The sequence below is a fragment of the Eptesicus fuscus genome, chromosome 5 (assembly GCF_027574615.1).
Source record: "Eptesicus fuscus isolate TK198812 chromosome 5, DD_ASM_mEF_20220401, whole genome shotgun sequence".
NCBI classification, from domain to species: Eukaryota; Metazoa; Chordata; class Mammalia; order Chiroptera; family Vespertilionidae; genus Eptesicus; species Eptesicus fuscus.
The window spans coordinates 76,292,079-76,315,888 of NC_072477.1; the positions used below are offsets into that span (position 1 = coordinate 76,292,079).

Genomic DNA, 23,810 nt, shown 5'->3' on the forward strand with positions numbered 1-23,810 from the left:
TTCCTGACAGCTGATATTGTGGGAAGCTCTAGAGCATAAATCCTATTACAGTTTGTCTCATCCTTTGACAGCTGGTCAGTGCATATTTCCTATGGGATATTTGAACTTGAGCAACATTTTTTACTGTTTTTCTTTTACACTCACAACAAACCTAACATCAAGGATGTCTGTCTTTGTTTGAAACCCAACATCAGCAGAAGTAGCTGACATGATATCAGAACTTGTAAAATCATAAACATTTATGATGATGGGAAAATGAATTTTTCATTGCAGCTCATTCCAGTCAGAATCATGAGGTTTACTGTTCTGTATATCTGCTAAGTAACTGATTCCAAAGGCAGATTTTTCAAAGAAGTTATGGGATTACTTTTAGGGTGATTGTGTCCACATAGCAAGAAGATTATGTATTGTATGAAGAACATGTCATTTAAAAAGAATCTCAATAAAGGATAAATTACCTAGTTTAAAAATGGGCAAAATAATTTAACACACTCTTCATAAAAGATATATGAATGACTAATAAGCACATAAAAAGATGCTCTACATCAGGGGTCAACAAAATATGGCCCAAGAACCAAATCCAGCCAGCATTTACTTTTATAAATAAAGTTTTATTGGAACACAGCAATGCTCACTTATTAATGTACTAGAGACCTGGTGCATGTAATTCATGCATGGGTAGGGTCCCTAGGCCTGGCTGGTGATCAGGACTGATCTGTGGGGCAACCTGCAGAACTATCGGGGTCCCCACTCACACCCGCCTTGGCCTGGTGCCACCTGCTCACCTGCTCTACCATCCTGTCGCAGTCCTGCTCTTATTGGGGCCCATTGGGTCCAGCAGCACCTCCACTGCCACAGGCTGCCAGCACTGCGTTGCCAATGCCCATCATGTTCTGCGCTGCCCCCTGGTGGTCAATGCACGTCTAACTTCTGGTTGGTTGAACTCCCACCCATGGGGACAATTTGCATATTAGCCTTTTATTATATAGGATTATCAATGGCTTTTTTCTTGGTACAATGGCAGACTTGAATAGTTGCAACAGACTGAATGGCCTGCAAAGCCAAAAATATTTACTATTTGACCCTTTATGGAAAAAGTTTGCCAACCTCTATTCTACATCATTAGTTATCATGGAAATGCATGAGATCACTATAAACCCATTATGTTGGCTAAAACAAAATGATGACTATATCAAGTAGAATTTAATTTACAATTTATTTAAGAACATGTTCATTCTGAAGGGCTCACCATGATCGGATGTTTATAGTATAGGAGGAAGGAAAGCCTTATGCAGTGACTCATCCTGATGGCCAATTTTTGCTTCTGAAGGGACTCTAGGGCAGGTGAGATGCTACTAAGACTATTTCAGGACACTTGTTTTCTGTTGGTATGCCCAGATCCTAGCCAATGCCTCCAGATCTGCTTGAGATACACCTCAGTAAAGAGTACCAAAGGTTTCATAGTGGACCTCAACAAAATCTCCTTCTATCTGAAGAAATCATTGGCTCAAGAAGACTAAGCCATTTATTTCAATGCTGTGATTGACACAATGGTTGCTGAGCACACTTTTAAGAAGCTGTAGAAAATTGTTCAGTGTAATTTCTCTAAATGGCCACAAAGGGGCAATGCTGCTTTGGAGAAGATAAATGTTTGCACATACACATATCCATCAGGTAGAAATTATCCTTCTAAAAAAATCTAGTATTATTAACTAATCCTTTGTTTCAATTGATATCTATTAATCATGTATGTATGTATGTATGTATCCATTCACCTAAATAATATGTGTCTCTTCCAATCTAACCAGTTTGAAAAAAAAAAAATAACTTTGGAGACCAACAATTCTTTGAATAATACAGATTGCCCTTCAAGGTCAGGGCCACATTAGCTTCTCTAATATAAATTTCTAATGTTTTTACCCATGAATAACCCAATATCCAGCCACACTAATCCGTGTCCAGAATTCTCTTATCCCATTCTTTTTACTGGGAAATCTATTGATGGGATGGTGTAAGACTCAGTTCAAGCATCTCCTTCAACAGAATCCTTCTCTAACTGGGCCCATAAGCACAGTTTTTTACTCTTTTTTTGTCACATTGTAGAGATACATAATTTTATTTGATAGATTTTATCTGACTGTTCTTGAATATTGGGACTAGGTTGATTGAAGATTGAGACTGTGTCTCTTTCATGAATGAGACCCAAGTATTGCACATTTATAGGCACTTATTGGGTACTAAGTAAATATATATTAAATATATACATTATTGAGTGAATAAATGAAAATGAAAAAATCACATAAAAATTTAACAACTAATTTAAAAAATTCCCTGAAAGAATTGGGGTTGAATAAAATAGATTGTAGATTGAGGAATAGAGACTCTTATCATTGTCTCCTGTTAGGGATCAAAAATGTGCTTCTTATTTATTTTAACTTCTGTTATTGAGAATACAGATCAATCCTACTTTTAAGGCAGTTTTGGAATTTATCTTCAACTTATGTTTGTATACCCTGCTGTGTTAACATGAAAAGCCAAATTGATTTTTCATATATTTATATCTCATCCATGAGGATAAAGTATAAAGAAAATGTTCAGTGTTTGTTCAAACCCACAATGAAAGCTTCCAAAAATGCTGCATTACTGGATGGTCATGGCCTCATATTTTCTGATGTCTACAGAATTTTTCTATCCTCTCTCATCTATTAAGAGACCAAATCTCCTCTAAAATACATCTTTCTGGTACTTGTCAGTTTATTTTCCCCACTGAAAGATTGTAATAAAATTCTAAGTTCCCTGAAGGCAAAGGGTCAATATATTCTCTATGTTTTGATCTATGGCCTTAGCTTGTAATGAGATATTATGCTACTTGTGTGTCCTCAGTAGACATCAATTTATATTTATGATAAAAAAGAAATGCTACTATATATGCTAATCTTGTGGCTTTGTGAGAATCTCTCTTTTCCCCACTGTAAAATAATGTAATATCCATTGACATATCAAAATTGTCCTAGCACACAATTTTAACGTTCTAGGAGGTGTGAGGAAAGAAAGAGGAGGATTGAGAGAGAGAAATTCTAAACTGATCCTTATCTATATGTGTATAGGGGATTTTCAATCCTAATAAAAGTATTTTCAGCAATTCTAAGTTAGGGCAAAAAGAGGAAGTGCTTTCTTTGACAGAAATAACTTTAAGTGAAAGTACGTGTGAAAGGGTGGGGCCAGTTGAAAGAATAAAAGCAGGTGTGAATTTTTAAACTCATGGTTCCAGTTAGCTGAGAAGATCATAAGATCACTAGAGTTGGCACTAACCTTTGGTTCCAGGAAATGGATAAGATCCTGAGAGCATCATTTTTAATTCTATGGCTTCAACTATGCTGTGAGTTGTGGAGGAAAAACTCAGGGCACATCATTAATGTGGGCAAATGAGAAAATTGGGGTATGGACAAACTCATGCAGGTAGAAACTTTAAGAAGAAAATATAATTTGGTGGGCCTAATGACTTTTTGTTCTTTTTAAGCAGGGGTGAATGGCCAACAGAAGGAAAAACGTGACCAGCAGCAGGTGAAACAGAGCCCTCAATCTTTGTTACTCCAGGAAGGAGAGATTTCAATTATGAACTGTACTTACGAGAACAGTGCATTTGACTACTTCCCATGGTACCGGCAATACCCTGGTAAAGGCCTTGAATTATTAATAGCCATACGTTCAGTTAAAAATAAAGAAGAAGATGGAAGATTCACAGTTTTGTTCAGCAAAAATACCAAACACTTCTCGTTGCACATCATGGCCTCCGAGCCTGGAGACTCAGCCACCTACTTCTGTGCAGCAAGTGCACAGTGCTCTCCAGGCACCTGCAGCCTGTACTGAAACCTGCAGCGAGACTCCAGACAAACCCTGTCATGTAGATGAAATATTCACACACACATGAAAAATCTGTTTGGCCATTTGAAAGTCTTAATATATTTTAAAGTACTGAAATTACACAGAATTTATTCTTTGACCAAAATGGAATTGATTTAGAAAATCAATTGCAGAAAGATATCTAAAAACTCCCAAATATTTGGAATTTAAGCACTAAACTTTAAAATAAACCATAGGTCGGAAAAGCAATTACAATGAGTATTATAAAATATATATGTACATATTCTTTTTTAACATTATGGAATTTACTTTTATTGCTATTAGAGAGAGAGAGAGAGAGAGAGAGAGAGAGAGAGAGAGAGAGAGATGAGAGATTGATTGCTTCCCATACCAGCCCCGACCAAGAATCAAACCTGAGACCTTCCAGTGCATGGGACAATGCTTCAACCAATTGAGCCACATCAGCTAAGGCTAGAAGACATTTTTTAAAAGTGTAATGAAAACACATACATATACATATACATACATATACATATACATATACATATACATATACATATACATATACATATGAGATACAGCTAACATAGTATATAGAAGGACATTTATAACTTAAAATACCTATATACCTATATTACTAAAGAAGAAAGGTTGAAAAACAATGATCAAAGCTTTCAACAAAAGAAGACAGAAAAAGAACAAATTAAAGCCAATGTAAGCTAAAAGAAGGAAGTAATAAGAAAGTCAGATTGGTGAAATACAAAACAATAATACAGATAATGTATTAGAAAGTTAATTTTCTGAAAATTATTAATGAAATTGATATATACTTAGGTAGACTTACCAAGGGAAAAAGAGAGCAAAAACATCTATACTAATAAAAGGGTAATATGCAAATTGGTCACAATGTCCTCACAGTAACAACTGAACAGCAGGCTGCATGGGGTTACCAGGCTGGCAGGGGGGTTAGCCAGGGACGACCAAACGACTGACCAGCTGGCTGCATGGGGCGACCAGGCCAGCGGGGGGTGGGGCGCAGTGAGGGATGACCAGGATGGCAGAGGGGGCAATCAAGCCAGCAGGTGGGGGAAGTTAGGGGCAATCAAGCCAGCAGAGGGGAGCAGTGAAGGGTGACCAGGACTGGAGGGGGGACAGTTGGGGGTGACCAACTGGTGGGGGGGGGGCAGTTGTGGATGACCAGGCTGGCAAGGGGGGCAGTGAGGGGTGACCAGGCCGGAAGGGGGGCAGTGAGGGGCGACCAGGCTGGTGGGGGGGCAATTGGGGGCGACCAGGCTGTCAGGCAGAGGCAGTAAGGGTGGGGGGCAGTTGGGGGTGATCAGGCAGGCAGGCAGATGAGCAGTTAGGAGCCAGCAGTCCCGGATTGTGAGAGGGATATCCGACTGCCAGTTTTGGCCTGATCCCTAGGGTCCCGGATTAGAGAGGGTCCAGGCTGGGCTGAGGGGACACCCCTCCCCATGCACAAATTTTGTGCACTGGGCCTCTAGTTAATTATAAATATAAGTAATGAAGAAAAACATACTACAGACTCTTTAACATTTAAACTAAAATAAAAGTATATCATTAACAATTTTATGCCACTGAGTAAAAGCATAGAAGTAGAGCTACACAAATGAGGAAAATTAATTTTTTTTTACAAAGATGCAAAGTCAATTCATGGAGGAAAGATAGTCTAATTAATAAATGATGTATAACAACTTGTTATTTATAGGCAAATAATTGAATCTTGCTCTAAACTTCACAACTTATATAAAAAATTTGAGGAGAGTCTCAAAATGGATCATTCATCCCAGTGTAAAATGTAAAACTATAAATCTTTTAGAAAAAAATACAAGAGAAAGTATTCATGACCTAAGGTTAGGCCAAGAGAGTTTTGACATGACACCAAAAGTATAATTCATAAAGAATAACTTAGAGTTCATCAGAATTAAAAAGTTTCCCCTGTAAAAGATACTGGTAGAAGAATAAAAAAGACAAACCACAAATTGTTAGGATATAGTTCCAAAATACATTTCAATCAAAGTAGATATCCTGCCTAATAATAGACAAATATGCAAATTAACCATACATTCGCTATGTCCACGATTGGCCAGGAGGCGCGGGGGGGGGGGGGGGGACTCGGAGTGGCCGGGGTGGCTGATTGGGCCGGTGGGATGCTGAGCTCGCGTCACCAGGGGCGGCGCAAGTTCAGCGTCTGCACCATGGCTGTGCTGCGGCACAAAAGGGGCCTCTGGGGCAGCGAGCCCACGTCCTGCTGTGGACCATCAAAAGCGGGGAGTGAAAGTGGGGGACCTGGCTGTCTGTCCGCCCTGGCACCAGCGGACAGACAGCCAGCTCCCCCGCGATCCAAAGCGAAAGCGGGAGAGCTGGCTGTCTGTCTGCTCCGGCACCAGGCCTTTCAAAAGCCTCCGCTGCGCCGGAGGCTTTCGAAAGGCCTGGTGCACCAGTGGACAGACAGCCAGCTCCCCCGTGATTGAAAGTGGGGAGCTGTGTGACCTCTCCAGCACCAGCGGACCCCCTGCCATCAAAAGCAGGGAGCAGGCTGCTAGCAGTGTCCGCGGAGCGTGCTAGGCTTTGCAGGGCAGTGGATATGGCCTGGATGGCAGGTTAGGCCTAGGGGACCCTACACGTGCATGATTTAATCATGCACTGGGCCTCTAGTATATATATATGTCAAAACTCAACAGAAAGAAAACAAACAATGCAATTTAAAAATGGACAAAAGATAGAGACCTTCACTAAAGAGGGTATGAGACAGGGAAATAAGCATATAAATAAGCAAATGGACAGATGTCCAAGATCATCAACCATTAGGGAAATGTAAATTAAAGCCACAATAAGACAGCACTCCACATCTATCAGAAGAGTTAAAATAAAATAAAAATTTTAAAAAACCCATTGATTATACTAAGTTCTAGCGAGGATGATGAGAAATTGAATCACTGGTACATTGTTGGTGGGTGAGTGGTACAATCGCTCTGGAAAACAGTTCAGCAGTTTCACATACAGTTAAAATTTCACTTACCTTACAACTTAGCAACCACACTCCTGGTTCTTATGCTAGAAAAATGAAAAACTTAAGTTCGAAATGTTTTTACAACTTTTGTGTGAGTAAAAAATTATTCAAAATAAAAAGCAAGCATGTGAGACAGCCAGATTCAGAAACATTGCTGATTGGAATGTAAATGAGTAACCACTTTAGCAGTTTCTCATAAAATTAAATATACATCTACCACAACCCAGCGGTTCTTCTTCCAAGCATTTATCCAAGGGAAATGAAAACATATGTCCTCAAAAAGACTTGTGTAAGATGGTCATAGCAGCTTTATTCATAATAGCAATTAACTAGAGTAAATGTCCACAAATGACAGATTAAATAAATTGTGCTATACGTATTGTGCCATACAGTGGAATACCAGTCAGGTGTAAAATGGACAGAACCACCGCTACTCATAACAACATAGATAAACCACAACAACATAATGCCTAGCAAGATTCCAGATACAAAACATCCTTTTGATTTCATTTACATGAAATTTTAAAATAAGCAAACTAATCCTCAGTCAAATAATACACGACAATGGTTACCTCTATGAGCTGGGAAATTTTTGGGTACAATGGATCTTGATGGAGTGAAGGAAATAATCTATAGCTTGATAGGGGTATGGCATATAAGTCTGCAGTTTTAAACTCTTAACTATACTTTTGACCCATTTATTATAAAGAATAATTACACTTTAATTTTTTAAAAAGTACAAAAATGAATCAAGCAGGAACAAAAACAAAGCAACAAATGGGGATATTTAATGCTAACTATTTTTGACAAACTGAAAAATAGGCCAATATTTGATAAATTTATAACAGAAATATTAGAAAATGCTTAATGTAGTAGGATAAATAATGACCCTCAAAGATGTCCATGTCATAATCTCTGGAATGTGTGAATATATTATCTTGTAGAGCAAAAGGAACTTTGCAGATGTGATTATTTAAGGAACTTTGGGGAGATTATTCTGGATAATCCAGGTGGGCCCAATGTAATCAGAAGGGTGCTTATAAGATAAAAATAGCAGAGTCAGAGGAGAAAAGGTGATGTGATAACAGAACCAGCGGGAGAAAGGACCATGACATGAGGAAATTAAGAAAGCCTATAGAAGCTGGAAAAGGCAAGGAAACAAATTATTCCTTATAGCCTCCAATAAATTTTAAAACCCTTAGAAAAAAAGTAATTTCATTAAAAAAATATGTAGTACCAAAACTAATTCAAGAAGAAATATAAAAACTGAGTAAATATATAGTCATCAAGGTAATTTGATAATTAGAAGTAAAAATTCCTACAGAATTAGTAATAAAAAGGGAATTTTTAACTTGCATGTGTACCCCACTACAAAATTAAAAATAAGATATATAGTAGGATGCATTTGTTTGCCATCTAACAAAAAAAAGAGGAAATATTTGCAAATCATATATCTGATAAGGAGTTAATATTCAAAATATATAAAGAACTCAATAGAAAAAACAATATGATTTAAAAAATGAACAGAGAATCTGAATAGACATTCTTCTAAAAAAGACATATAAATGGCTAATAGGTACATGAAAGTTTTCTTAAAAATATATCTGCACCCCATATTTATTGTAGCATCCTACCTTATAAAAGAGAAACATGCAAATAGACCGCACCTTCGCTACGCTCACAGCCAATCAGAGCGAACAAGATGGCAGTTAATTTGCATATGTGGGCACTGAGAGGCCTGGGTCCAGGAAACATCCTCCGGACCCAGGCTGCTCCTAGCCTGTAGGCCCGTGCTTAGGTCCTGAGCAGCAGGGGTCCCAGAACACCCCCTGGCCACTCGGAGCCTATAAGTGTAGGCCCCAAGCCACCTGGCGGGGCAGGAACATCCCTGCATAGCTATTGCGATGCGGGGATGTTCCCGCCCCGCCCCCAGCGGCTTGCAAAGACTCCCGCCCAAAGCGGCGGTTTGGGGCCATGCCCCCAGCCAGGCACCCAGGACCGGGGGCTGCTGCTGGCCTCTGGGGTGTGCCGAGACCCTGGCGGCCACTGCTGCATGCTGCCCAGGGTCCCTGCATGCCCCGAGCCTGAGGCCCATGGTGGGGCTGGCTGCTGGCCTTGGGGCATTTGGAGACGGGGATGTTCCCACCCCGCCCCAGAGGCTTTCCAAGCTCCAGCACCAAGTGGCAGTTTGTGTCCACGCCCCCAGCCTAGCACCCTCCACAGGGGAATGGCTGCTGGCCTCTGAGGTGTGCGGAGACCCCGGCAGCCACCACCGCATGGCAGGGACACGCCCCTAGCCCAGTGGACACAACCCAGGGGCTGCATGAGCTACAGAGGATACACCATTTTAAAAAAAAATTTTATTGATTTTTTTTTTTACAGAGAAGAGGGGAGAGGGATAGATAGTTGGAAATATCAATGAGAGAGAAACATCCATTAGCTGCCTCCTGCACACTCCCCACTGGGGATATGCCTCCAACCAAGGTACATGCCCTTAACAGGAATCAAACCTAGGACCCTTCAGTCTGCAGGCCCACGGTCTATCCACTGAGCCAAACCAGTTTGAGAGTAAATACCTTTTCTGACAACTCATTGGCTAAGCTCCCTGTAGGCCACCACTTGCAGTGTTCTTGGTAATTTGGGTTATAAGAATCTAAGAAGGTGATCTAGGGTTTTCCACCACACTCTTGAAGGAAAAAATGAAGGTCCCTTGAGGGGTCCCAGATTGGAGAGACTGCAGGCTGGGCTGAGGGACAACAGCCCCCCCAACCCCCTCCCCGCCGTGCACGAATTTCGTGCACTGGGCCTCTAGTTATTTATAATAGCTAAGATGTGTAAATAACTTAAGTATCTATGGGTGAAGGGATAAAGAAAATATAGTATATAAATGCAATGGAATATTAATCATCCATAAAAATTGGAAATTTTGCCATTTTTGACAACATGAATGGGCCTTGAGGGCATTATGCTAAATGAAATAAGTCAGACCTAGAAAGATAATTACTATATGACCTCAAATATGAGATCTAAAAAAGAACACACACACCCATATGTGTAGAGAACGGATTGGTAGTTTCCAGAGGTGGGGCTTGGGTAGTTGGGTAAAATAGGTGAAGGTGGTAAAAAAGTATAAACTTCCAGTTATAAGATAAGTAAGTCCTGGGGATGTAATGTACAGCATGATGACTATAGTTAAAAAATAATATACATATAATTTTTGAGAACTCCCCTGGCTCTCAGAGTTTGCTTTGCTTCTTTTTTTTTTTCCTAATAGTTTGAAAAATTGGATAAGAAATTTGAAATAGTAGGTATACCTGATTGAAGTAGCTTCATTGGATTAAAATGTACAAGATGAAAATATAATGTCTAGGTTGGAATGTGTGATCAGCATCAAAGGAGAGCCACTATCCAGATGTAAGAGTTTAGAAAGAATAGAAAAGATCTGGGAACCTTCATAGTGATTCTGTGGCTTCATAAGATATGGGGAATTACTATAAAGGAACCAAGGAGAATCTGAGGGTAGTTTACCATAGAATAACTCAATTGTTCTCATTTGGGTTTCTTTAGGAGGTGAACAAACAAAAATAACACTTTTTATTTGATAATTTGACATGAACTCCACTAGATGAATTTTCAGGATAAAGTGGAGAAGATTCTTTATTTCTTCAATGTCTAGAGAGAAAAATATTGTTATTTTGGAAAAACATTTATACCATTAGTAGTTCTGTATATCTTTACTGACATAACAGAATTTGGGGACAGATTTTGATAACTATAATAAGAACTAGAAGCCCGGTGCACGGATTCATGCACCAATGGGGTCCCTCAGCCTGGTCTGCAGGGATTGGGCTGAAACCAGCTCTCTGACATCTCCCAAGGGGTCTCAGATTGTGAGAGGGCACAGGCCAGGATGTCGGGGGCCTCTGACATCCCCCAATGGGTCCAGATTGTGGGTGAAGTAAATTTGGGCCGACAGTGTCTAGCAGCAACCTAACCCACAGTCAATTCTGTGAGGAATCAGGCTCTCTCCTCCCTCCTCTCTGGGTGTGGGGTGTGGGTGAAGCAGATTCTGGCCGATAGTACCCCAGCAGCAACCTAACTCACAGCCGATTCCGAGAGGAATCAGGCTCCCTCCTCTACTGGTTGGAGCGTCTACCCCCAGTGGTTATTGCGTGTCATAACTGGTGAACAGTCGAATGGTCAGATGGTCGTTTGGTCTTTTATATATATAGACTAGTAGCCCTGCACATAAATCTGTGCACCAGTAGCTCTCTGCAGGGCCTGGCCACTCCGCACCCGCTGCCCAGAAGCTCTCCGCAGCCCAGAGGCCCATCTGTGCCATGGCCTGGCCAGAGGCCCATCAGCAGCCTGGTGCGGAACGCTTGCCTCGTTGCTGCAGCGATGAAGCAAGCATTCTGCTAGGCCACTCACGCTGCCTGCTCTCAGTGGCCGCCCCGCTGCTCCCCACCCCCCTGGGACTGGGAAACTCCGGCAGGGCTGAGAGGACTGGGTGCTGCCATCTTGTGGCTATGGGTGCTGCCATCTTTGTGATGGAGTGATGGTTAATTTGCATATTACCCTTTTATTAGATAGGATTGTAGAACTGCACCGAACAATATACATGCATTCATGGCAACATCATGGTCAAATCTTTAAATTTAGAAGATCCATGGATTTTTTTTCTAGAACTTCTAATAAACCAAGCATAGAGTTACATTACAAATAACTATTACTTCACTGCTGTTACAATTTGTTATTTCAATATGCGCTGGAGAAATTACAGAAGTCAGAAACCTATTTTGATATCATTTGTCTGAGAGATGTTTGTTGTTGTGAAGTTACCAGTTTTCCTGGTTTGGTGGGTAAGGAGGAAAGAAAGGAGAAAATGACTTGTTTGTCTCTCGTAGGGAAGCCAAGGATCAGTGAGCACATTTCACCTTAGACATCAGGTTTGATACAACAGAGCAATCAAAACATGAATGAATATTTGCAATTATAGCCATGCTTAGCAATAAATTTGTTTTAGATAAGCACCTTGATCTTATCAAATATTAACTTACTAAACTTTGACATTTTAAGTAATAAATATCCTTCCAATATTTCCTTCAATATTAAGCTTTATGCTTGTCCTTTACCAGATTTAATCATATCATTAAATCATAGATAAAGGTAAAACGATGCTTAAGACAGGCCAAACCTCCCAACCTGGGTGTCACAACCCATTCAAACTTGACCCAGTCAGAATCTACATTTCAAAGACAGCTGCTATATGCACCTGTACTGTCAGGAACACAGAGCAGAGCCATTTCAATAAGAGGAATATCCTATCTCCTGCTACTCCCCAGACTGCTGTGGCTATTCATGGTCTCCTCTACTAGTTACAAATAATTGTGAACCAGGGCATTGGATACCTGTCCACAATGAGAGATGAAATGGGATCGAGACGTAGACATCTCAACTAATTATAAATCTTCTTCCCTCTACTACTTTTTGATAAATTATTTTGAACTTACCCTCAATGAACTGGCATTGTTTCAGAAACCTTGTCACTGCTTTCTTTTCTAGTTGTCTATTTGCCTTTTGTACTTTTAGATTAATTAATTCATTAAAATAATGATACCAAATGGAAGATTTGACAGCTACATTCCACATTATCACGTAACAGCTCACAAAACTTCAGCCACTAACTTCTGTGATGTTGATATGTACTAAGTGCTTGCAGCCTATAGCTATCACATACTACAGAGTGGATTGTAGCATTGTGTCACAGAGAGATCTGGCATGCTTATCTTGACTTTATTTTACAAATAAAATACCCAGCCATGGAAGTTAACATGTGAGACTGAACACTTTGGACCAATGAGATAGAAAATGTGACATCAGGAAAATTCTAGGACAGATGAACTAGTAAATACAATTCTTCTTATGGAAACATCAGGACTGAAGTTCCTGATCCTCTTCAGAGTTCTAGAAGAATTTTGGATAGGATTGCCTTTCATCAATAAATCCAAAGATCTGTGAGGTTTTTTTAAAAAATTTTCATTGGATTCTGGATGGAAAAAATGTAAGTACAGGCTAAATTAGTGACAAGTAAGTAGATTATAAAGATGGTTCACAGCACATAATAAAATTCATTTTAAATGGGCCCCCAAATTTTTCTTCTGAAAATGATCAATGTATGTCAACTAGTTCAATTTTCAGTTCTGCTCAGCTCCGACCTTTAATACTAATTACTTTCTCCATGCTCCTTTTCAGGTACTGCCTAACTTAATTACCAGTGAAAGACAAGTAGACAAAATAAAGGTTTGGAGAGAGCCAGACTCTTTTCTCAATTGTGCAAAGATCATGTGGTCAATGAACATAAGAAACCCTATTTCCTGTTTGGGGGAGCAGCATCAGAACCCAGGAACTATGTATATACATGTGCAGGCACACAGAGCCACCAAACTCTCAGCTTGGGCAGAACCAGACACATATGTGTAGAGGAATATGTGCCACATGCTGTTCTCCAGCCTGCTGTGGGGATTCATGGCCTTCTTCTTCTCTGGTAGGAATGGTTCCAAACATGGGTGAGAATATGAAGGATGGATAGCTCATGGGCATGTGGTATTTCACATGGACTTGAGGAGGAAAAAGAGAGGGGAGAAAAGCAAGCAGATTATGATCTCAACTTGGTCTGTTGTTGAGTCCTGAATTATTCTAACTCTTACAGTATTTTATTCACTACATCAGCTCTGTTTTCTGATTTCCACCCCCACAGGATCCAGCATGGCTCAGAAAGTTATTCAAGACGAGCTAGTCACAGAGAAGCAAGAGGGGGCACTGGTCACCTTGAACTGTCGGTATGAAACAAGTGAGAGCTTCTACTATATATTTTGGTATAAGCAGCTGACAAGTGGAAAGCTAATTTTCCTTATTAGTCAGTATTCTTCTGACCAGAATGCGAAGAATGGCCGCTATTCTATAAACTTCCAGAAAGCCACTAAATCCATCAGCCTCACCATTTCAGACTTACGGCTGGAAGATTCAGCAAAATATTTCTGTGCTTTCTTGGAACTCACGGTGTTTAAAGTAATGGTAAAAGCTGAACAAAAACCTCAGAGCTCAGTCAGAGAGTCCCCCCCCCATGCCCTCCCCCACCCCTGATGCAGAAGCCAAGCTGAAATGCACACCTGCAGATCCCAGACACAAAATGGCAGTGGCCATGGCTGCTTAATCTGTGGTCTGGATCAGAAGACTTAATTCTAGGTAAAACCTCTTTCTATGTCATTTGGCAACAGGTGTCCAATGTAGCTTTCTTCTAATACATTGTCAGTCCTAAAAAAGATGCTCACATACAAATCTGCATCTTGTTATCTGGAATCATCATGAAAAGCATTTCCTTGGATCTTTTCTCTTAGGGGTTGAGTCAGTTAGGGTGCAATCAGAGAAGCAGAACCACCACAGTGGTGTAGATTAAGAAACTAATTATAAGGATTAGAAGTCATGCAATTTCTGGAGCTGGTGGAGGAGTCTACACAAAGCTGTGTGCTTGCATCTGGTAGTGAACCTGAATTTACTGTAAGTCAGCTAGAGTAGCATTTGTGAAGGAAAGTTGAACATGGACAAAAGTATGGACCAACTGTGGTCTGTAAAGATATACTAGAACTCATGAGTACTATTGGAAGCCATAAAGACAAACTAAAACTTGTCTGTCTCTTACCTCCTTCAATCTCATAGTGGTGAGTGACCTTCAGGAAAAGTGGGTGTCATTTGCCAGCAAGCTAATTGCATACTTGGATCAAGACAAACAGAAGCTGAAGAAGTAGATCTGACAGGAGGTGTAGTTATGAGTCAGCAATAAGATGAGCTATCAAATCAGAAGCAACATGTGTGAGTGCCTGGAGCCCTGCACCAACATGCAGAACATAAAAAATATATATGGCCGCTGCATTACTACTACCTTCTAAATCTTGCATAAGTCTCTTGCATGACCAATCCTAACCCAGAATAATAAAATAAACATATTTTCAGATGGTTACAAAGCAACCACAGTGCCACATGAAAACCAAACTAACCTGAAAAGAGGACACAAAGTTCATTTATCCATCTTTGGATGGTATACTTCCTTCTTTCTACTCTCCCATAGATATCCTTTAATTTAATTACTGAAATATAAAGAGATACTGTATAAGATTAATTTTTATTAGCACACTTTATGCTACTACATGTAGACAAACAGAAGAGGGAGTAAAAAATGGTTAATAAATACATAAATATATTTATACTAGAGGCCCGGTGCACGAAATTCGTGCACTGGGGAGGGTGTCTCTCAGCCCAGCTTGCACCCTCTCTAATATGGGACCCCTCGGGGGATGTCCAACTGCAGACATCCTTCTCACAATCCGGGACTGCGGCTCCTAACTGCTCACCTACGTGCCTGATTGCCCCCTAACTGCTTCCTTGCTGGCCTGATTGACCCCTAACTGCTCCTCTGCTGGCCTGATTGCCCCCAAATACCCTCCCCTGCTGGCCTGATCACCCCCAAGGCTTTTATTAGTATAGATATGACCCTGCACAGAAAATTTTACTAACTCTGCTTTACAATAAGGGCTTGACGATTGAATCATTAGGACCAGACACCAAGATTTCCTTTCTTTGAATAGTGGAGGGAATACTTATCTTGTCTTTAAGTTGCCCGGAAATTAAAATGAGATAATGACTTAGAAAAGTATAAAAGCACCACATAAAGACAACTGTCTTTTTAATGAAGTGGCAAAATGAAAAACACTTTTTATTCTACCCTTCCTTCCTTTATAGCTTTTATTTAAACTTTGAAATTTATAAAAATTTCACTCCAATTTTCATTTCTTTACATTCAACATTATTTTGCATTGGTTTCAGGTTTTATATTAGTTACAGAATAGTGGTTAGACAATCATATACTTTACAAAGTGTTCCCCGATATTTCTAGTACCCACCTGGCATCATACCATCATTACAACACTACTGACTATATTCCCTATTTAAGTGACAATGGGTTTACAGGTTCCTTTCAATCTTTCTTTTGTGTTTTTTTGTCCGTCCTTTTCTTTCTCACTTCTTCCCTCATTTTCTTTATATAGTATCTCAATTGGCCATCAAAGCTCAGTGAAGGCACTGGGACACGCTTCATCCATTTTACAGACCAGGAAACTGAGGCCAATTCCAGTTGGCTGTGGAACTTGACTCAGGAAGCCCTCAGAGCACACAGGAAGCCCTCAGAGCCATGCTCTTTGCGCTTCCTAAGGGGCAGCGGCCCAGCAAACAGAACAAACCTTCCAGTCAGGCTTCCAAGCCTCTTTCTCAAGCACCTCTTCATTGCGGATGCTCCACATTCTTTCCTCTCCCCCCATTCTTTACTGTCCCCCCTTCTCCGAAGCAGGTGGAAGGCTTCCCACTCACTGCCTAGGCATGCTCTGCTATGGGGCAGGGTGTAGCAAGCTTGCTTTTGGGTGAAGGCAGGAGCAGTAGTCACTGCCTCTGAAGTGTGAAGGCCGCCTGAGCGAGGCCCATTAGCACTGGGAGCTTCTCTGAATCACGTCAGTCAGTCCAGTACCCTGCAGTGCAGCACCCCTTCACTGAGGTGGCTCCACCCCTCAACCCCCGCCTCAGGGGTGAGGGTCCTTGCCCCTCTGCCAGGAGTCCTTCCATGCTCCTTGATCCCTGGCTGGGCCCACCCACGTCTTGGGGGCACTGCAGAACCTCTGTCTCTCTGCAGATGAGGCAGATCCCTGCCCTAGGTCTCTGCAAAGCTATGAATCTGTGGCCAGAGGCCTGGTCTGGGTCTCAGCAACCACATGCCTGCAATGTTCCCAGGGACCCTGGGAGGGGCTGGGCGAGTCCTGCCACGCCACCCCCAGGGTGGCGATCGCCCCGGATCCCCCGGGAGCGCCGGGCTCGGCCCGGACACGCCCCCCCGGGTGGCGATCGCCGCATCTGGACCTCCGTGAGCGCTGGGCTCGGCCCGGACACGCCCCCCCAGGTGGCGATCGCCACATCTGGACCCCCGGGAGCGCCGGGCTCGGCCTGGCCGGGTGGCGATCGCTGCCTGGGAACCCATGAACTAAGAGGATTGGGCACCGCCATCTTGGTCTTCTCAATGGCCGGATAGGCCACCCAGAGTCCCGCCCCCAGCCTCTCGCAGGCCCAATCATGGGCATAGCGGAGGTGCGGTCAATTTGCATGTTTCTCTATTATAAGGTAGGATAAAATAAGAAATAATTTTTATAATTATTCTAGTCATTGTTTCTGCAAAGGATTTCAGGATTGTAGCTAGTATTTATTAAGACCTCTTCCATTACCCACTCCAAAATCTCTTTGCTCATAGCAAGCATCTCCATTTTCTGCTATACTTGATTTTCTGTAAAAACAAGCTCCTTATTCAGGGGAAATGCTATGTGGAATGTCATAAGTTGAATAAGAAATTCTGCAAGTCCACCATTATGGTTTTGGTAGAAGCATTGCAGACATTGAAGACAAATCCATATTCAGAATGTCTGTTTAATTGGGAAAAAATCTTGCTATTACCAAGATAAAATTGAAACATGTGCTGCAAAACATCATTAAGAATGATGCCTGACTTCTCATCAGAAGCCATAGGTACTAATAATGAAGTACCCCAAGCATGTTGCCATATCAAACTTTGCCTCTTGCCTTTGTCCTCTCTGCCTGTAATGCTACCTGCTCAAAATCTGCATGGTGTACCTCTGAAGTTCCTTTACATTTTTACTCAAATGTCACCAGTTTGTGAAGCCTTATCTAAATCTCTATATTCCTTCCTTGAGAACTCTAGCATACTCCAAATATCATGAAAGAAGTTCTTTCCTGAAGCACTGCCACCTGGCGTCCTGCTAAAATATTTTGTGATGCTTACCCTGGCTTCCCTGCTGCCCTCCAGTGTTCATTGGTTAACAATGCCAAAGCCTAGTCACATAAGGAGCTACCATCGCTAAACCAAATTCAATAACCTTCCCATTGAGAAACAGAAACAGACTTTAACACTGTCCTGCACTAGAGATTGAGAGGTGTAAAGGATCTACCTAATACATAGTCACAAACCCAAAGAGACAACCAAAATGAGGAAGCAAAGAAACAACCCCCAAATGAAAGAACTAGAGAATTCTCCAGAAGAAGAGGTAAATTAAGCAGAGATAAGAAATTTATCTGAAACAGAGTTCAGAGTAATGATGTTAAAAATGCTCAACAGTATGAAAAAAGATATAGTAACTATGAAAAAAGAACAGTCTGAGATAAAGAATGACATAACACAAATAAAGAACACATTAGAATGAATACACAGCAGATTAGGGGAAGCTGAGGTTCAAATCAGTGAATTTGAAAATAGAGTTGAAAATATCACTCAATTAGAGAACCAAAAAGAAAAAAAACAATTAAAAAACAGGAGGACAGCTTAAGGGAGCTGTGGGACAATGTAAAATGTAACAATATTATAATAGTAGGTATGCCAGAAGAGGCAGAAAGGGAGAAAGGAATAGAGAAGGTGTTTGAAGAAATAATGGTAGAAAACTCCCCTAACCTGGTAAAGGAAAAAATCACACAAGTTCAGGAGGCACAGAGAACCCCAACAAGAAGAACCCAAACAGACCCACACCCAGACACATCGTAATTAAAATGCCAAAAATTAAAGACAAAGAGAGAATCTTAAAGGCAGCAAGAGAAAAGAAAACTGTTACCTACAAAGGAGTTCCCATAAGGCTGACTGACTCCTGATTTCATACCAGAAACTCTACAGGCCAGAAGGGAATGGCTTGAAGTACTCAAGGTAATGGAAAGCAAGGATCTGAGACCAAGATTACTATATCCAGCAAGGCTATCATTCAAAATAGACGGTCCAATAAAAGAGCTTCCAAGACAAAAAAAAAAAAAAAAAAGGCTAAAGGAGTTCATCACCACCAACCCAGCATTACAAGAAATGCTAAAGGGATTGCTGTAAGGGATTGCTGAGAAGAAAAAACAGAGAGGGAAACCTAGCCATACAAAATTAAAATGGCTATAAATAAATACCTTTCAATAATAATCCTAAATGTAAATGTGTAGGATCCAAAGGTGTAGGGTAGCTGAAGGGATACAAAAACATGACCCAACTATATGTTGTCTACAAGAAACCCACCTCAAAACAAAAGACACACACAGGATGAAAGTGAAGGAATGGAAAAAATTTTTTCCATGCAAATGGAAAAGAAAAAAAAAAAGCTGGAGTAGCAATACTCATATCCAACAAAATAGACTTTAAAATGAAAGCCATCACAAGAAACAACAAAGGTCACTATATAATACTAAAGGGATTGATACAACAAGAGGATATAACCCTGGGAAACATTTATGCACCCAATATAGATGCACCTAAATATATAAAAAAAACTTCTAGAGGACTTTAACGGAGATAATGACAATAATACTAGTACAGTCATAGTAGGGGAATTTAACACCCTTCTGACTTCCCTGGACAGATCTTCCAGACAAAAATTTAACAAGGAAACAGAGACTCTAAAGGACACACTGGATCAGATGGATCTAATAGACATTTATAGAACATTTCACCCCAACGCAGCAGAACATACATTCTTCTCAAGTGCACATGGATTCATAAAAGTATGGAGTTTCCTCAATAAATTAAAAATGGAACACTCACTTGACCCAATAATACCACTTCTAGAAATATACCCCAAGAAATCAGAAACACCAATCAGAAAGGATATATGCACCCCTATGTTCATAGCAGCACAATTTACAATAGCTAAGATTTGGAAATAGTCTAAGTGCCCATCAGCAGATGAGTGGATTAAAAAACTGTGGTACATCTACACAATGGAATACTATGCTGCAGTAAAAAAGAAGGAACTCTTACCATTTGCAATAGCATGGATGGACCTGGAGAGCATCATGATAAGGAAAATAAGCCAGTTGGACAAAGATAAATATCATATGATCTCACTCATTTGTGAAATATAATGAACAACATAAACTGATGAACAAAAATAGAGCCAGAGGGGGAAAATATACTAGAATATAGTAGAAGTAATCCTGTTATTTGCAGATTCTTAATATTTCCTACAACTTTTGTGATACCATACTGTGTTAGTACAGTTTTAGTAATATTATTATACTTAAAATCTTTTTATTCTTGAGATATTTATGTTTATTGCATGTAACATTATTACATTTAAAATCGTTTTTCCTTGAAATAAAAAAAAATGAAAAAAAATAACATTCCTATTGCTGTAATCATGCAAGAGAGTATTCAGGACTGGTTGGGTTTTAATCTTTTGCCCTCCCAGATGTGAGTGATTGACTTCAAAATGACACATATAATAGATGGGCATGTTTTAGGTTGTCTTGGAAATAAAGCTTTGCATTTTGCATGAACTGAGAGGTTTTTGTTTGTTTATTTGTTGTTGTTGTTTTGCTGTTAAATGTAATTGTGTTTATTGCTCTGTCCTGTATTGTAGTATAAAAATATCCTGAGAAGTGGGAGAAAGAGCCAATGATGGGGAGAAAATAAACCACTGTAGGGAACACTGCTTTTTAGAATATTTGACCCAATCTTTCAATATAACATTCAAATGCCCTGATTTCCCATTAACAGTAAGGAACATGATAGACCATGGATACTTAGAATAATAAATGAAATATGCTACATAAATTACAAAATACACCTCATAAAAATGTTGAGTTTTATCTTGTGGACAGACTCCACTTCAATCTCATTTCAGATTGTGTATTTCATCCCCTCAGTATTTTATATATTGCATGCATCTGGTTGAGTGCCTAAGGTAGGAAGTTATTGTACTGAGTGATTTGCATGTTCTCATTTAATTTTTATTGGAATTTTTCAGGGTTGACTTCATCCTCCTTTATGGAGGCAGTGTAGCAAAGTGTTTGAGACCAGAGACTTGGGTTGGATTTCTTGATCCACCACTCATTAGTTGAGTGACCTTGGGTAAATTACTTAATAAATTTTATGCTTCAGTTTCTTCATCCCTACAAAGTGGGTATTGATAGTATCTACCACCCAGAGTTATTATAAAAAATAAATAAGATGATAAATGCCAATGCTTAGCCCAGTGCCCAACAGAAAGACAGTGGCTACTTACAGAAAAGAAAATTGAATTTAAGAGAATTAAATAACTTGTCTGGTAACACAAAGTAAGTGTTCAAGTGGAACCTTCCCTCCATACCCTATATAGAGCAGATACCTTTTCTCATTTCAAGAGTAACTACTTCAACATAGTATTGAACTGTCTTTATAGTGCTTATCATTATTTAAAAATACCTTATTTTTAAACAATTCATTTACTTAATTTTTCCTCTCCCACTGCCTTTTCTATCCTCTTCATTATTGCATTGTCTCTGTTTGAAAAACACTTAGTACACAGGATTCATAATAGATATATATTTGTTGAATGAATAGGCAAAATATAAAATTATTTTTAGAGTCCTTGCAATACAAACACTAACATAAAATATTAAGCTGGACTATGTTTCATGTTATTTATTGAGGCTTGTCAAGATTTTTACTCTGCAAATCATTTAAGATCAGATTTAATTTATGCAGCATGCCTAGTGGTCAATTGGCTTGGTCTCTATTTCAGGTAAAGTGGGTGGCTATAGCTTGCAGGACTCTGCCTTACTAGTTGTAGGTATTGTCCCTTTCTTGGAGGTATGCCCTTTTTGTTCTGACTTTAACATGTAGGTAAATTTATCAGTGAATCAGTTTTTTAGAAACAAGCTTTACAGAAAGTGGGCTTTCTGAATGTGCAGTCATGCCTTTTCTACCACTGAATCATTTGAACGCTGTGATCTGGAGAAAACAGGAGCTTGACTTGGAATAGTTTCTGTCTAGCAGCTGCTCCCTAAGTCTAGCCCCTACACTTCTACTTTAGGACACTTAATTAGGCACTTTTAGATAGTCTTTATTAACCATAATTCCATCTCTTTTCTTTGGAAGGAAATCTAGAAATTAGCCATTGAAACACCTTCCAATCCTGTTCCATTTTTCAGAACATGATTTGTATGTGGAAGGAAATGTTCCCTAGTATTAGCACCAACCCCATGCTGTTTTCTTTATTCATTTCAGTTGTTCACTGGAAAGAAGGTATTAAGGTTACTACAGACAGAGTTTGTCCATTGTGCTTGCAGAACCAAACACTCAACAATGAGAATTACAGTGAAGAAAAATTATCTATCCTATATTATAAAAGCCTAATATGCAAATCGACTGAGTGGCAGAGCTCAATGCAGGAGCTGCCCCCTGGTGGTCAGTGCAGTCATGGCTGGCAAGTGCAGTGGCAGTGGTGGGAGCCTCTCCTGCCTCTGTGGAAAAGAGAGCTGAGCAGTAAGGATTAAGGGGTCCCAGACTGCGAGAGGGTGCAGGAAGGGCTGAGGGACACCCCCCCCCCACACCACCAGTGCATGAATTTTGTGTACTAGAGGCCTGGTGCACAAAATTTGTGCAAGAGTAGGTCTTTCTTCCCCCAGTTGTCAGCACTGGTTTCCCTCTGGCACCCGGGACTTGGGCTTTCCTCGCAGCCCCAGCTTCATCCGGAAGGTCGTCCTGAAGGACGTCTGGAAGGATGTCTGCTCTAATTAGCATATTATGCTTTTATTATTATAGATGGTGACACCCAGGAGAACAGGTAGCTAAAGCTCAAAAGCCTGGCTGTCCGATCCAGGGTGAGGTGGATTTTTAAGGTTACAGGGAGAACAGGTATGCAGAAGCACTGATTGGACAGGCTCAATTGGAGGACCTTGGAGCATGGCCATTTATGGGAAAGGGTGTCAACAAAGGACTTTCCTGGACATTGGACCCTCTGCTTCTGGAAGGGTTCCAGTGTTCAAGTTCTGGTTCTGTCCCAGTCCTTTGATTGGGGGATAGGGCATGGGACTTTGGTTCCAGGTGCAGCTGGAAGTCATATCGCTCCCCTCTGTGCATGCCTTGGCTGCATGACTTGTGGTTTTGGTTTGTTGTCTCTGAAAAGCAATTCATATCTTGTTAAACAGGATAAGACCATTTTGAGCTGGTACAAAGTCAATTAATACTATCAATTTCCCAGAGGTTAGATTTCTATCCTGAACAATCTTAATTAATGTTATCTTATACTATTAAACTTTTCTTGGACATATCTTATTTATCTGACTACTTTTTGGGCTCACAGAGAATAGAGAATTTTTTTAAAAATAATTTTCAAAGCCCCTGGGAAATTTTAAAGACATAAATCACTGTTCAAACAAATCATTGTTTGTTAAATCAAACTACATTACCCCTGGACTGTGATGATGGTAAGATAAACCATAATTCTTATTTACTTTCAAACAACTTTATTGACTTATATTTTACATTCCATAAAATTCATCCATTTTGAATTTACAGTTCAATGATCTTTAGTAAATTAACTGAGTTATGAAACCATTACCATAATCCAGTTTTAACATTTTTATCACCCCAAAAAGATCCTTCATTCAGTTATAATTAATCCTTATTTCCACCCCCTGCCCCAGGAAAACCAGTGATCTACTTTATATCTTTATAGTTTTATTTTCTGAATATTTATACTAATAAAAGTGTAATATGCAAATTGGTCATGACACCCTCACAGTAACAATTGAACAGAAGGCTACGTGGGGCAACCAGGCCAACAGGGGGGTTAGCCAAACGACTGAACAGCAGACTGTGTGGGGTGACCTGGCCGGCATGGGGGGCAGTTTGGGGCAACCAGGCTGGCAGGGGGAGCAGTGGGGGGCAACCAGGCTGGCAGGCAGGGGGGGGCAGTTTGGGGCAACCAGGCTGGCAGAGGGGGGCAATTGGGGACAACCTGGTCAGCAAGAGGGGCAGTTAGGGGCGATCAGACTGGCAGGCAGAGGCAGTTAGGGG

General features: G+C 40.4%; 1 gene segment (V, D, J or C); it reads left to right on the top strand.

Annotated features, from left to right (window-relative positions):
* The first annotated feature begins 13,396 nt into the window (after positions 1–13,396).
* Positions 13,397–14,044, top strand: LOC129149057 (T cell receptor delta variable 1-like). The segment is given in 2 exon segments: positions 13,397–13,445; positions 13,659–14,044. Coding segments are annotated over 2 exon segments (435 nt in total).
* The last annotated feature ends 9,766 nt before the right edge of the window (positions 14,045–23,810 follow it).